The 15,305-nt window shown below is 36.2% G+C and overlaps 1 protein-coding gene across 1 annotated transcript in view; it reads right to left on the reverse strand.

Moving 5' to 3' along the window:
- Positions 1–15,305, reverse strand: part of ARID2 (AT-rich interaction domain 2) — a 166,729-nt gene that overhangs the window by 87,921 nt on the left and 63,503 nt on the right. Inside the window, 2 exon segments of the mRNA XM_073327994.1 lie at positions 381–599; positions 1,562–1,695. Of these exon segments, the coding sequence (XP_073184095.1) occupies positions 381–599; positions 1,562–1,695 (353 nt within the window).

The following is a 15,305-nucleotide window of genomic DNA, read 5'->3' on the forward strand; positions in this document are numbered from 1 at the left end:
TAGGCTAAATGAAAATCTAATGCTAAAAATGTACCACTTAACTCAAGTAATTTTAAAATACCACTGAAAACCCAATTCTTAAGTTTCACTAAATTAAACTGTTTAATGATAAAGTCTCTAAAACATATATATGTTCACTGAATAAAAAGGTAATTTTCATATTCAAAGCCTGATGTGAAGCACAAATTATGAAATAATTAAAAAAGAAAAAACTAAGTATCAAGTTAATTTCTCTTCAGTAAATTATTTAAAATTTACTATAAATGAAGAATGATGATTATTCAAAACTGAAAGAAGCTACAAAAATATATTTGCATCTTTTCTGCTCAGGTATTAAAAATGTTATATACAGTAAAAATAGAATTCAACTTAAAACTTACTGTCATCAAACACCCCAGCATTAGCGAGCAATAGAGTGATGATTTTAGGGTCCTTTTCAAGCTGCATGACATGCTTGCTTTCATTTGACAGAAGAGTGCACACATTAATAGCAAAGTCCACTTCATTTGGGAGTCCAGATAACAGTGAAAGCACCAATTTATTATAGTCATTCGGTGAATTAAAGTCCATAGACAGCCCATAGCTTTGACGAAGATAATCTAACCAAGACAAAAAAAAAGAAAAGAAAAAGTGAGAACAATGTTTCTGAAGCCACAAAATGAATATTCTGGCTGACACAGTAAGTAAAATAATAATAATTCTCTTAATTTAAATAATTCATGGCATTAAATCAACTTTTCCAACATTTCATTTGTTTTTTCCATCTTCTTTTGGTCCAGAACATTGACTCCATTCCCATCGGTTGTGGATCTTGCCAGTTACTTATTCATTTCAGAATGAAACATTGCAATCTATGCTCTACTAGAGGAGAACCTTGAAAACCACTCAAACTTCAGCTAGGACAGAATGCAGTCCAATTATTTAGAGATACAACATTATTTATTTGTATTATCATAACACCTAAGACCCCAGGGCCTAACTGTACGAGGTGCTGGTGTACAATACAGAACAAAAAAAAAGACAGTCCTGGCCCCAAAGAGCTTACAATCTAAGTGGACTGTATTGGCATCAAATTTGTGCCTGTGTTCCAGTCAAGATTTGCATTTTGATCTGAAGAGCCCCATATGGTATGGATTCTCTGGCTACATTATGGACCACCTGGCTCCTCAAGTTGTAAGCCAGAAACTGAGATCAGAAGAACCCAGATTTAAACATCTGTGAGTTGCAGGGAGACCACTATTGGTGAAAACTCTGAAATTTGCTCCTTTACTTGGCCCAATAGATCCTGAGTTTGTTGATTTTCAAAGAATATCACTTCAAGGCCTATCTGTTTACCCAAACTCTGGAGGCACTGGGGTTATTTATGGATTTGGAGGTTTTCTTGTTTTTTGTTTTGTTTTTTGGGTAACAGGAGAAAATATTTTATGTTAGATAATGATTTGACTGACATAAAGTGTTGATGTTTTTAATAACACTGTAAATGCATTTAAGGACTGTCCCAGTTAAAACATGGAAAATTAAAATAAATATCACAACAATCTTTCTCAAAAATGTAATTTACCTGACACACTGTGTTGCTGGTAATTGTAGGAAGATGGAATTGCACCTATAGGAAGTTGTGGCTTTGGATTGCCTGGTTGTACCTCATCATCATCCTCCCCAAAATGATGTACTTTCTCGTACTTTTCTAGATAGCTGAAATTAAGAAAGCAAAGATTTTTAATATTTACCAACTAACTCCCCTGTCCTCTAAGAGTTGAACTGCTGAAGGAAACAGCAGCAACTGTAGAAAAAGATGTTTAGTGAAAGCAACAGTTAAACTGTGGTATATAATACAAAACCATGAATCAGACTGACAAAAGGTGATACAGCCAGATAAGTGGAATCATGATTTAGATAAGAAATTTGTTTATATTTGCCAATAATACTCGTTGGCTAAAAGTTATAGTGTAACTAGCCACCTTGTAACTAAGCCCATTTTGTTTTTCTGTGGATCAGTTTTTGCTTTTGTTACCCGACGTATTTTTGTATGTGCTTTTATTACCTGCAGGTAGAAGTAATTACAAATTACTACAAGAAATGTCATCAGAAATATTTTGCATAGTTTACCATTAGAAGCATAATATGGAGAAGAGTAGGCAACATAGACATAATCAACAGGCTACATGCATCCAATGAAGTGAGCTGTAGCTCACGAAAGCTTATGCTCAAATAAATTTGTTAGTCTCTAAGGTGCCACAAGTCCTCCGTTTCTTTTTGAAGTTAAAAGTAGTGGTTCCTAAAGAAAATACTAAATACAACATGTGGACGCTGAAAATGCTAAGACTCAGTAGCAACCTAAATGACACTATCGGAACTCCGTTAGAATCTCTCATGCAGTAACGCAGACAGAATGTGATAATTTATGAGGTGACAGGCTATGTCAAAAGGGATAGGAAAACAGAAACCATATACACTAATGGCTGGATACATCAAACTGGTGGTAACAAGGCACACTGTTAATGTGTACCTTATGATGTACAATAATAACTCCTTGCTTAACATTGTAGTTATGTTCTTGAAAAATGCGACTTCAAGCGAAACTATGTTAAGCGAATCTAATTTCCCCATAAGAATTAATGTAAATAGGGGAAGGTGTTAGGTTCCAGGGAAATTTTTTTCTCCAGACAAAAGACATTAAAAAAGCATTTTCATAAAGAGACAGTAGGATTTGTGTGTTTGATGGGAAGAGGCAGTAGGGAGGGGGATTTGGAGCTTTGGGGAAGGAGTGGAGTGGGGGGTGGGCCTGGAGCAGAGCCAGGGGTTGAACACCCCCCAAGCATTTTGGAAAGAACAGCAAGAGGAGCAGCCAGACTATCCACCCTCTTTCTCCCTCTGACTCCAAAACCTCAACCAAGCTTCACAATCATTGCTGAGTACAGTATTAAATTGTTTGTTTAAAATTTGCGGGTACCTAAAAATTTTAGAATGGAGGTGTGGACCCCTTTGGAAATTCAACCTGTCATTTGCAAACCCCTGCCACAGAAGTCTTAGACTGAAAACTGACTGAACAGAATCAGCTATAAATGTTGCAATGCTCGGCACAGCATTTGACACAGCGAGAGTAAGGGCGCTAAACCTTGGGCTTCTACAATAATGACAACACTTCTGAGTTTTGACCTGCAGGTGGGGGTATGCAAATACTTTTGATTGATGAGAAAAACTGAATGCCTTTTCTGGGATCTGAAACTTTATTTTCATAGTCACTTTTCATGGACCCCTGAGACAGTCTGCGGACCAGATGAAAACCACTGGCCTAATTTTAAGCGTGAGACTATTTTCATTGACTTTAATGGGACTACTCCCATGCTTAGAATTAGAACGATGCTTAAATTCCTTCCCAAACCAGAGCCTAAAAGTCGTAAACATATCTTTAAATTTCAACCAAATATAATTTTGATAATAAAAAGCTTTATTAAAGGTTGAAATTAATCTCATAAGAGGAAGAAAATTAAGAGTTAAAAAGGGCTGTGAGTAGGTGTTGCATAAAACAATTATGATTAATCAGATGTACAGTACTTTGAACACATAAAGCACTATGTAAATGATAAGTATTATTAGATGACCCACTGCTGGGAAACCATCTTTATTACATAGGCTCCATATGGCAAGTTAAGGACCTAGCAGAAATCTTAACTATAACACTTTGCTTTTGCTGATTAGAATAAATTTATATTTAAATACAGTTGCTTCTATATTTCTTCAAAATAAAGATCCTCACTGATGCTATTTACCTTTTCATTTAATGTCTTAAAAAGAGCAGACCCCCAAAATTAGGAGTAACTGAATTTTCTTTCCACTTTACGTCAAATGTTAACATTTCCCTTCCCACAATCTTTAGGACTTAAATGTTCAGTTCTTCCCTTTCAGCTCATTTTCCTTCCGCTTCTGACTTCTTTTCCTCCCCTTGAGCCTTTTAATCAAAATATCAACCAAATACTATTTATAGCTTACATATGTCAAGAGGTGCTTTTTAGCATGTGCATTTTCAACAACATGGCTCTGAGCAAAATGAAAAAATGACTGCAGCTCCTTTTTAAATAACTTCACTCTTTGCTGGAGTGATGGGACATTTAAAAAGACTAATACTTTAGAAAAATCCACACAATTACATACTTTTTCAGTATTTCTTTTGGTGAAATACAATAAAAGGAAAGGAGATGCAACACAATAGAAGCTTTACTTTTCTTTATGATCAGCCACCATCAAAGTTCATTACTCTAATCACTTCCATTCCCTAGCAATGAGTTGTTATGCATTCTATACTGAATGTTGCATCGCTGGATGCATCAGGCAGGAAGAACACAAAGATTAGAAGCGATTTTTTTGTTTTCCAAGGCCTTGTTCAATTTACAACTTTTAAACAATTTTCTGGTAATCTTTTTTAAATGGTTAATGCATTTTTTAAAGAGAATGTAACAACCAAGTCAAAGAACCATGTGCAAACCCTGCACAAGAGGTAGCCTTGAACAACACGTGGGATCAAATGGTCTAAAAGTAGTGGGGAGAGATGTACTGAATAACTATGCAAATTGGTTTTCCAGTAATACAAAAATTAACAGCATGGCATCAATAAATGAATGCAAAGTGGTTACTTCTAAATAAACAGTGAGATTTGGTACGTTCATTGCCGAGTGTACATGGCTAAAAAAGAGCACAAAGCTGTACTTGAATGGTTGACTTTAGACTGGCAGACAGGAAACAGTGTGACGAATCATGGGATACTTGTCCCATAATTCCACACATTCCAAAATATATCTGAACTGGTTTTCCCGAGGAACTATTTAAATTCTCTAACATGGCTTTAAAACAAGGCTTGAGATGAATTAGATCAAGCATTAACTTCCAAATGTGAAAGCTAGGAATTCATGCTTTCATATGATCTGAAAAAAACCCTCATCTTTCCAGTCATATAAAGCATTCATTTCTAGCTCTGGGGTTTTGCAAGATATGTAAACTAAGATCATGTTCTGACTACCATCTTCTTTGAATCCAGAAATGATTTAGTGACCTCTAGCTGAAGAACCATTGGAGTTAGACACCAGTGCTTTATTTCATATCCCAGTGTAAATTCCCAGGTTTCTGAGTTAGACATTAGTATTTTATATTCAGATTAGGGCTGTCAAGATTAAAAAAAAATAATTATGATTAATCGCACTGTTAAACAATAATAGAATACAATTTATTTAAATATTTTTGGATGTTTACTACATTTTCAAATATATTAATTTCAATTACAACACAGAATACAAAAAGTGTACAGTGCTCACTTTATATTACAAATATTTGCACTGTAAAAAACAAAAAAATTGTATTTTTCAATTCATCTCAACAAGTATTATAGTGCAATCTCTTTATCATGAAAGTTGAACTTACAAATGTAGAATTATGTAAAAAAACCCCAGCATTTAAAAATAAAACAAATGTAAAACTTTAGAGCCTACAAATCCACTCAGTCCTACCTCTTGGTCAGCCAGTCACTCAGACAAACAAGGTTGGTTTCAATTTGCAGAAGACAATGCTGCCTGCTTCTTGTTTCCAAAGTCACCTGAAAGTGAGAACAGGCATTCGCATGGCACTGTTGTGGCCAGCGTTGCAAGACATTTACGTGACAGAGGCGTTAAAGATTCATATGTCCCTTCATGCTTCAACCACCCTTCCAGAGGACATGAGTCCATGATGATGATGTGTTCTGCTTGATAACAATCCAAAGCAGTGCGGACCGATGCATGTTCATTTTCATCCTCTGAGTATGATGTCACCAGCAGAAGGTTGATTTTCTTTTTTGGTGTTCGGGTTCTGTAGTTTCCGCATCAAAGTGTTGCTCTTTTCAGATTTCTGAACACATGCTCCACACCTTGTCCCTCTCAAAATTTGCAAGGCACTTCAGATTCTTAAATCTTGAGTCGAGTGCTGTAGCTATCTTTAGAAATCTCACATCGGTACCCTCTTTGCGTTTTGTCAAATCTGCAGTGAAAGTGTTCTTAAAATGAACAACATGTGCTGAGTCATCATCCGAGACTACTATAATATGAAATATATGGAAGAAGGCGGGTTCAACAAAGCCGGAAACAGACAATTCTCCCCCAAGGAATTCAGTCACAAATTTAATTAATGCATTTTTTTTTAAATGAGCGTCGTCAGCATGGAAGCATGTCCTCTAGAATGGTGGCTGAAGCATGAAGGGGTATAGGAATGTTTAGCATATCTGGCATGTTAATACCTTGAAATGCTGGCTACAAAAGCGCCATGCAAACACCTGTTCTCACTTTCTGATGACATAAATAAGAAGTGGGCAGCATTATTTACCATAAATGTAAACAAACTTGTTTGTCTTAGTGATTGGCCGAACAAGAAGTAGGACTGAGTGGACTTGTAGGCAATAAAGTTTTGCATTTTTTTGTTTTTGAATGCAGTTATTGCAGTTATATAACAAAAAAAAGTCTACATTTGTAAACTGCACTTTCACAATAAAGTATTTCACTACAGTACTTATATGAGGTGAATTGAACAATACTATTTCTTTTGTTTATCATTTTTACAGTGCAAATATTTGTAATAAAAATAATAATATAAAGCAAGTAGTGTATACTTCGTATTCTGTGTTGTAATTGAAATCAATATATTTGAAAATGTAGAAAAACATCCAAAAATATTTCATAAGTTTCAGTTGGTATGCTACTGTTTAACAGTGCGATTAAAACCAAGATTAATCACGATTAATTTTGCTGAGCTAATCGTGTGAGTTAACTGTGATTAATCGATAGCCCTAATTTAGATACATTACTATTGGCTGCTAAAAATCACAACGGGAAAAACTGTTGTATAGGTGCCTAGATAGTGAATCAGCCTACATTTTTTTTTAGAGACATTAAAGTATTTCCAGCCTCGGGTTCTGGAGAAGTTAATAAGCAAATGTCAGTCCCTGGCAACTATTCTAATATTTTTTTCAATTAAAAAATATTGTTGGGCTCTAACTTTAAAAACCCAAAAGACAAAGAAAATCCAGTGCTATGGAAATTAGATTTTTTACTCAGCTTCATCAAACTCAACTCATCCACTTGCCTCCGAGAGCAAATTAAAAAAAACAAACAAAATAACCAAAAAGCAAAACAAACAAACAAAAAATAAAATAAAACCAGGTCAGTAAATTTGTATTAGTTTTTTCATCATTGTCACAATAAGGGAGAAAGTGTATATTAAAACCTGGCCTGTTAAAGACTGCTTTCACTCCCAATATTGATAGCAAAGGAGACACAAAATCAAGCCCTGATCCTGAAAACTCTTATGCACATGCTGAATTTTACTTCTATAAGGCCTCACACAAAGTGCACTGAAGTCAAGGAAATTTACCCCACTGATTTAGCATCAGGCTCATGAGTAGTCCCAATGGGACTAATCCAGTAATAAAATTAAGCCTGTGTTTTCAGGATCGGGGGACCAGACTTAACCTTACATTTCCTGATTTTTTGCTGGTTTGCCTCAAAAGCGTTTGCAACCTGATTTTTAGTTTTAGAATGTTATGTTACTAAAATAGATTATTGTTTTTATCAAAATGATGAGGAAATTAGCTTTATGAAAGTGACTAATATTTTTGCCTATTTAAACTACATATTTCAATAACATAAAGCAACTTTTTATTTTATCAGAAAGTGTAAATAAAACTTGTGTTAAGAAATTTGAAAAACAGTTAACAGGAAGAAGTCCAGATAGTATATGAGCCAGTTGCATACGGAATTTACCAAGAATGGTGGCCATGAATTGGTATGTACCGTTCTCAAGCTGTGGTCTGTGGTGCTGTGTGAAACTGTTTCTCTCACAATACCATATACAACTGTATCTCTCTAGGTTTTTTGTACTACACCCACCAGCATTTTATCTGAGTAAAAAGTGTCAGTCTTCAGTCGTCTTGCTATTTGTAGGCCTACTCCAACACTTCAAGCTTTCCTTTAGATTTTTTTTTGACCAACTAAATCAGGACACAAAAAGTTGATTACATGCCTACTAACCGAGAGCTTATACAACAGATGAGGAAGTCCCAACTACAGATGTCTAGGCCAACACTAGTGAAAATCCCAGCTTCCTTCCTCTTATCTTTACTTTCAGCTACCAAGAAAAAGACTTAAAATTCTTATCAGAGTGCTGCATCCGAGTCCTTCCTGAAACTCTTTTTCTTACCAGCCTGTATCTAGCATACGTCTGAAAATATTAAGTAGCACCCTCCCCTTCACCTCTGATGGAAGAGGGGAAGCGCTCACACTCTCTCTTCCCACCTTCCACTGCTCCCTACTTATTGTCCCGTCCCAGCAGCTACCTGATTATCTGGAGGGAAGGGGGAAATTTCTCAGTGAGGTATGGATTTCACATTATTCAGTCTTCTGGCTGCTGTGCATGTGTTGATGGAAGTGGAAATCACTGTATGCCTTTCCTAGCTTCTGAGCCTCATTTTTGAGCCTACTCCCATGTATATGGCTCCAAGTTACTCCCCCGTGAGTAGCCCCAAGTCCTGCCCCTGCTGCTGCTCATAATTCTTCTTAGTAGCAACCAAGTGAAAATGAAGTTTACTAACATGTAACTGAAGTTCTTTGTCATAAGTCTCTGTATATTTCCACTTGTAGCATATGCACCTTGATCCCACAACATGCAGAGACCACTTGAAGTGGGATGATTCTTGTCAGTTTCAATGTTGCCCGCATGATTTTGAACAGGAACACTGAAGCTGACAAGACTTGTTAGTTTTTCTCTGCAATTACTTAATAATGCAATGAACAGCAGGAGAAGCACGAGAGCAGTCTGTCTGCAGACTCAGGAAGATTGCACTGTCAATTCACATTTAGTTCATACTTAAGTTATTTTATCAACCCAGAAAGGCTAGAAACATTCCTAACCCATCATTCTTCACATTCCTTTTCTATGAAAAATTAAATGAGATATACCTAGGTGGAATGGGCTAGTGGAAATACAGTGCAGCTCCAAACCCTGTCAATAATGTCAATAAGCTTAATGAAAGCTTAAATTCTGTAAAAATGTATGGCTTAGCCCACTTCCTCCAATCTCGCCATGGTCAAAGAAAGTTTCTTGCTATTGGCAATTAGTTTTCAAAATCTCAACGCAACTGAAATTTTTTGCATTCCACACGTCTGCTTCATGGCTTTGTTGGATGTTTCTGTGGTGAAAATTCAACTCTGAACAAAATTTGCAAATAGCATCAAATCTAGAGGAGATAACACACTTGTGGTATGAGAGGAAAGAATCAAACTTCTATATGACCTTGAGAGAACTTGAGCACTGACAACTACAAAAAACAAGGGAGATTTGGGACTATAGGAAAAACTGTAAGGACCTACACTTATGGATAGGTAATAAACAACACATACACAAAAATGTGGGAGATTAACGAAGTACACAGCTTCATCCATAATATTAAAAGCTTAATTTACTTCTTGTCTAATTAAAACTAGTCTAGAATTACTTCACCATGTAACCAAGCAGTATAATTACAAACGGGAAGATATGGGATAGAGCGGAATGATGAGCCATCTAAGGATGTCCACCTGAAGCAGTAGTTCACAATATGAAAATGCTGAAGAACCACAGGAGCATACTATCTGTAGCTTTATATAGCACCTATCATGGTGATATCACAACTCTGACAGTAGGGTATAGGTTTAAAACAACTGAATTCTGTATAATTACCACCTCACAAAAAGAGAGCCTTGACTTTATTATTCTTCAGTCTTTGTTGACCTGAAATGAAGAACTGACTATTCTATTACTATCTACAAGTTAAAATTAAAAAGCCACAAACTTTTAAAGGTTAATTATCTTTCTGCATCTCAGGACAATAAAGTGCACTGCTCCTATTTTCCTGACACACTGACAGAGAGCAGAGCCACTCATGGCTTTGAAGTTTAATAAGGAACTTGAGAATAACTCTCTCAACATTGAACTTTCTAAATTGATGTGAAACAAATACAACCAGGCTTTTATCAGCCAAAGTTCCAAAGGCAAAAATTATTTAGCAATGTGGACCCTGCCAAAGTTTCTTAGAAGAAAAGAGGAAGATCCTTGGTTCTCTTCTCTGATGCAGCTGTATCCTGTCTGACTCAAGTTGCTAGACTCCACCTCTACTCCCCACAACACATTCCTTTTAAGGGCCTATCTACACCATCAAACTGAGCCAGTGCTGAAAATTGCTGAGCCACTAGTACAGGTAGGACTTTGTCAATAGGGCTGAAAATGACTTTTACTCAGTTTGCTAGTCTAGGTGGACAATAATGTGCTGTGGGGAACAAATTCCCGCGAGCTGGCCCCACCTTGCTACTTTAGAAATTCCTGGAGTCTTGTAGACGGCTTTCTTCCTCCTTCTAGCTGAAAGAATATTAATCCCCTTCCCTGACAACTGCTGTGGTCTACACAACCCATTTTTTTGAGATTTACTCCTCCAATATTTACAGCAGACTAGGTATTAGTACTGTATTTTCATCTCTCCCAAGAAGTTCACATTTCTGATCCATCTATTTTTTGTTTCTGCTGTTATTATTTAAAGTTTAAACAGCCCCAAAACATATTGATCAGGTTTCCTGGCTGTAAAGGAACTGTGGTATTTGGCTCACTAGGAGGCACAGATGAGTGAGTCATCCATGGAACCTGCTGGTATGGCTGCCATAATTTGCCTAGAAAGGAAGTTATGCATGATTGATTTATGGGGTTAACTGTTAAAGTAAGTGACAGCTGGTGAATTATCTTAAAGCTTCGGAGATCTTGAGCCACCTACTCTACAGAATCTCCATAAGAAGCCTGATGCTTACAACAGCAGAGGCTAGAATGGAATAAAATAATTTAAAGAATTTGTTTAATACATCTCTTTCTGATATAAAACAACTCACTGATCTGGCCAGATGCCAGGAAGCAGAGATTCTGCTGGTTTCCAGTAATGTTATAAACTCTAAGAACTTATTTTTGTTAAGTTCCACTTTTCTTTTTTGCACTGAAAGATATGGTGCAAATCACAGCACAAAGATGATGGCAGAGAAGAGCACTACCAAAGGCATCCAAATTTAGGGCAGACAGGCCATACATACACCTTTTGATGACATTAGCATATCGACTGTCAAGACAAAAACCAGGGAAAGAAGAACACAAAGATCCCAAATCCCAGAATAATCTACCTCAAAGAGGTAAATACAGAAAGAGCCCTCAAAGTAGTTCTTGTCGCCAATTTCCACAAGATGATAGAGCAAATGCTGCTACTTGTGGAACAAATGTACATCAGAAGGGGAGAGACATAAGATTAATGAGGAAGGAAAGAACAAGAAGTTGGAGGAAACATAGCAATGACAGGAAGGATAAGAGAAGACAGCAGATGTTTACTGCCATGATGGAGACTTCTGAGTGTTCAATGGTAAGCAGATCTTTGACTTGAACATAGATATCTACGATAGTTTGAATTTCCTGATGAATTTTTTAGGCTGCTTGTTAGATGGGGAGAGTGTTTCTTTTTGGTGGCATATTTTCCAGGACAGTGCTGTATTTCTGGTGTGTTGGGTCAGTACCGTCTACCTTTCAACATAAAAAGTTGTCTGCTGTGCTGTTGTAGCCATGTGGGTCCAAAGATATTAGAAAGACAAAGTGGATAAGGTAATATCTTTTATTGAACCCACTTCCGCTTTCAAGTTTACACAGTGGTCTTCTTCAAAGCTTGTCTCTCTCATCAACAAAAGTTAGTCCAATAAAATATATTACCTCACCCACCCTGTGTCTCCACCAAAAAAGTTGGCTTTTGTTGTTTTGATTTTTAAATTCATGTCTCCCTTTTTGTACAGCAGCTGTAATATAGGTATAAGCTTCATAATTAGGTTGTACAGAGGTTGATAAGGATTCGAAGGTAAACATGCAAGTGCTGGAGAAAGAAGGGAAAATTAGTTTTCTTATTTCTAATAGTGGTTTCTTCTAGAAGAGATCCACTGCTTTAGACAGATGTCACAACTTCAAAATATTTTTGTCCATGTCAGTGGAATAGAGGCGCAACCCCCCATCTTCCATATTTTTTTTTAACCTAAAAGTTCCTCCTGTTGGCATGGTTGCTGAAGCAAATACACCTTCCCCAGGCAAATACTTCAAAAGCTTAGGAGACATACAACTAGAACAATTAGCATTTACAATAGGGTTACAATACAGTTTAAATGGAACAAATAAACACAACTGTTGTGTTGATATAATCAAAGTGCCATTTTTGGCCCTATTTGGCATTTCCTGTTATCCTGAATTGAAGGAAGACAAAAGAATCCCATGCTACATCGGCCTACAAGGAATATTACATACACATAAAGTGGGCCTGTTCAGAGCACTGGATTCATACTAAGGGCAAACAAAATTACAGGAGGCATGCAAACATTTAAATAGTCGTTAATAAGGATTCTGGGATAGGCATATTATTGTAAGATTTTATATGGAGAGATCTATTACACCTTCAATTTGTGAGATTGTTTCTGGGCCACACTAGCTGTATCCATTTAATAAAAGCCATAGAATGATGAGTCCTACTCCTCTTAATCTTCCTTCCCCAAACCACACTTTTAGTAAAGTAATGACAGAGAGCATTCTTATCCGATTTCTTTGTCTGGCACTGGCAGTCAGTGAATTTCCAAAATCCACATTCAGGTTGTCGGGCTAGAGCACCTCTTTGCTTCATTCCAGGCATTTATGTAGCATTCTCCATTCTGTTCAGAGAGGTTATGAATCATAAGCAGCAAGGACAGTGGAAATGTAATTCAGGTAATTGCTGTTCACATGATATCTCCACCTCCCCTTCAGTCGTCTAAAAACACCACTCTGTTGCTGCTTCAGTGACAGCTGAACTGCTGCTTATCATCCTGGTCTTGGATTCATCAAGCAAGGCAGCAAAAGGCAGGCAGGATTCTGGGATCTGGATAAGAAATCCTATAATCTTGGGTTCCCAAAAGGGTTAACCCATTCTGAAAAAAACACCCACGTACTTTGTGTCAGCAGCAAGGACTGATACAGAACAGAAGAGCCACCTGGATTTCCCCAAACTGCACTGATACAAAAATATCAGTGTAGCCTGGCAGGTGTGTACACATTAAACAGAAATCACACACAATTATGTCTGGGAAAAGCTGTATGCACGCTCTGAAATGGTTTTTGCTTTAATTGCGTGTGAGAATACCTGGTTGCACCTCAGAGTAGGGACTGTGTTAATTTTTAGTCTTGCCTACACTAGAGAATTATATTATGTGGCTGATCCAATGCAAGTTGCAACAGTGCAATACACCCACCCTAGTCATCCTGTTTCAGGTAAACTATTGCCCTACATCTGTACATAATACTCCCTGTAAATGTTGCAACACCATTGGATTATGGGAACCTATCCCATAGTTCCTAGTATTGCTCTGTGCAGCAAATGCATAACTGACAATACTATAATGAATGTGTCTACAGTATAAGAAAGTTTGCAATAAACATATTTTATATTAGAATACACTTAACTAAAACAACATATATTATACAACATCTATACTGCATAAAAAAAATATTTTAAAATATTTAGGTCGTTAACAAATGACAAACGCAACCTTAATTTTGCCGCCTTGTGAAGATACATTATGGTATTGTCTTTAATTACACAATCACATACTATTTTTTCCACAAGAGCCCTGCCTCATTCGGTGCACAGGGTGGGATGGTGCTCAGGTTGTTTAACCTGTATAATATGTAAATGTACAAGCACTTATGTTTTTCGAATAAGAAATACAAAGATTCTTTACAAAATATAAAAATAACCCTGAATTGTATAAATTATCATTCCTACAGTTCAATAATTCAAAACATAGCCAGTGATTAAAATAGATTTTAAAGCTTGGGGAGTGATTTCCATTAAAACTTACTTACTCGTTTTGCCAAATACAAGCATCTACAAGAAGCTGCTAACAACTTACAAATATAAAAACACATATTAGGGATGCTAAAAATGCTTCAGAGATTCTTTTTGCTCAGGAGATTTTTAAAAAAGATTCAAATATTAGTATACTCAATTTCTTGTGTGCTTTGACCATCACAAATATAATTACCACGTGCTAAGAATGTATTTATGTAGTCATGCATCTATGTGTATGAAGACCTGTTAGCCCAAGTGTATTTCTAGAATTTAAACAGAAGTTGTATATGGCTGCCAATAGTTTACAAACTTTTAGTCTTTTCCTTTATATTGTACATTACAAAAACAAATCCTGATCCGAACAGTTAATTACATACATATCAAATACTAAATTAAGTATAGAAAGAACATTTTAATATGTTTCAAAGTAGATAAATCTGAAATAGGTATTAACTATAATTTACTAATTAGTCCTCATTTGTCTCTTCTGAATATTGTAAACATTCAAATTATAGTACTAAAAGCTTTTAAAAAAGCAAAAGAAAAATCCATATGACTACAGTGCAAGCTTTCCTATTATGTTCTGTTGGTGACATGAGCCTAGAGGGTTACCTTCGCTACAGGAGTCAGTTTCTATGGTAGCTCAGTCCTAGGCCTCTCCTACATTTAAACTAAAAATTATACTAAGTAGTATCAAATTATGGAGGTGATTATTTGTTGTCTTTAGTTCATAACTATTTTTTAACATGTAAATAGACACAGATAAGGCTCCCAGTAAGGAAAACAAAAAACAAAAACAGAACTTCCCTTGTGCATTTTCAAGGGCCTCATTAAAAATTATCAGAAAAACTATTCCAACTATAAATAGCATGGTTTCATGAAAAAATTGAATAATAATTTCATGATATAAAAGTGGAATATGTTGAAAGAGTTTGGGCCAGATGGTCAGCTGGTATAAATCAGCATAAATTCACCCTTTAATGGTATATGTCAATATACGCCAACCCAGGATCTGACTCCTTGTGCTGTGTTGTGACTTACAGTTGTTTTGACAACTCAGAAAGGACACAAGACGCAATTATAAAAGCCACAGAATATCTTAAAATAAATTATGATAAGCAGTCATTCCATCACTTTAATGCTTAGAAATTTAGTTACAATGTTCTTATGTCATTCGTATAAGGGCTATGTTGAATTCACCAAACCAATCTTAATTATAATGATCATTTGCATAGATGAATCTCTTACATTTATGAAGGAGAAATGTATGGTTAGGGTTTTTTTGCCTCAAATGAGCTCTATAGCTCTTTGCTTGTAAGAGCACATTATTTCATAGCAGAGATAGTTACGTGCTCTACTGCTTAAACTT

This window comes from Lepidochelys kempii, chromosome 1, assembly GCF_965140265.1.
Source record: "Lepidochelys kempii isolate rLepKem1 chromosome 1, rLepKem1.hap2, whole genome shotgun sequence".
In the NCBI taxonomy this organism is placed as follows: domain Eukaryota; kingdom Metazoa; phylum Chordata; order Testudines; family Cheloniidae; genus Lepidochelys; species Lepidochelys kempii.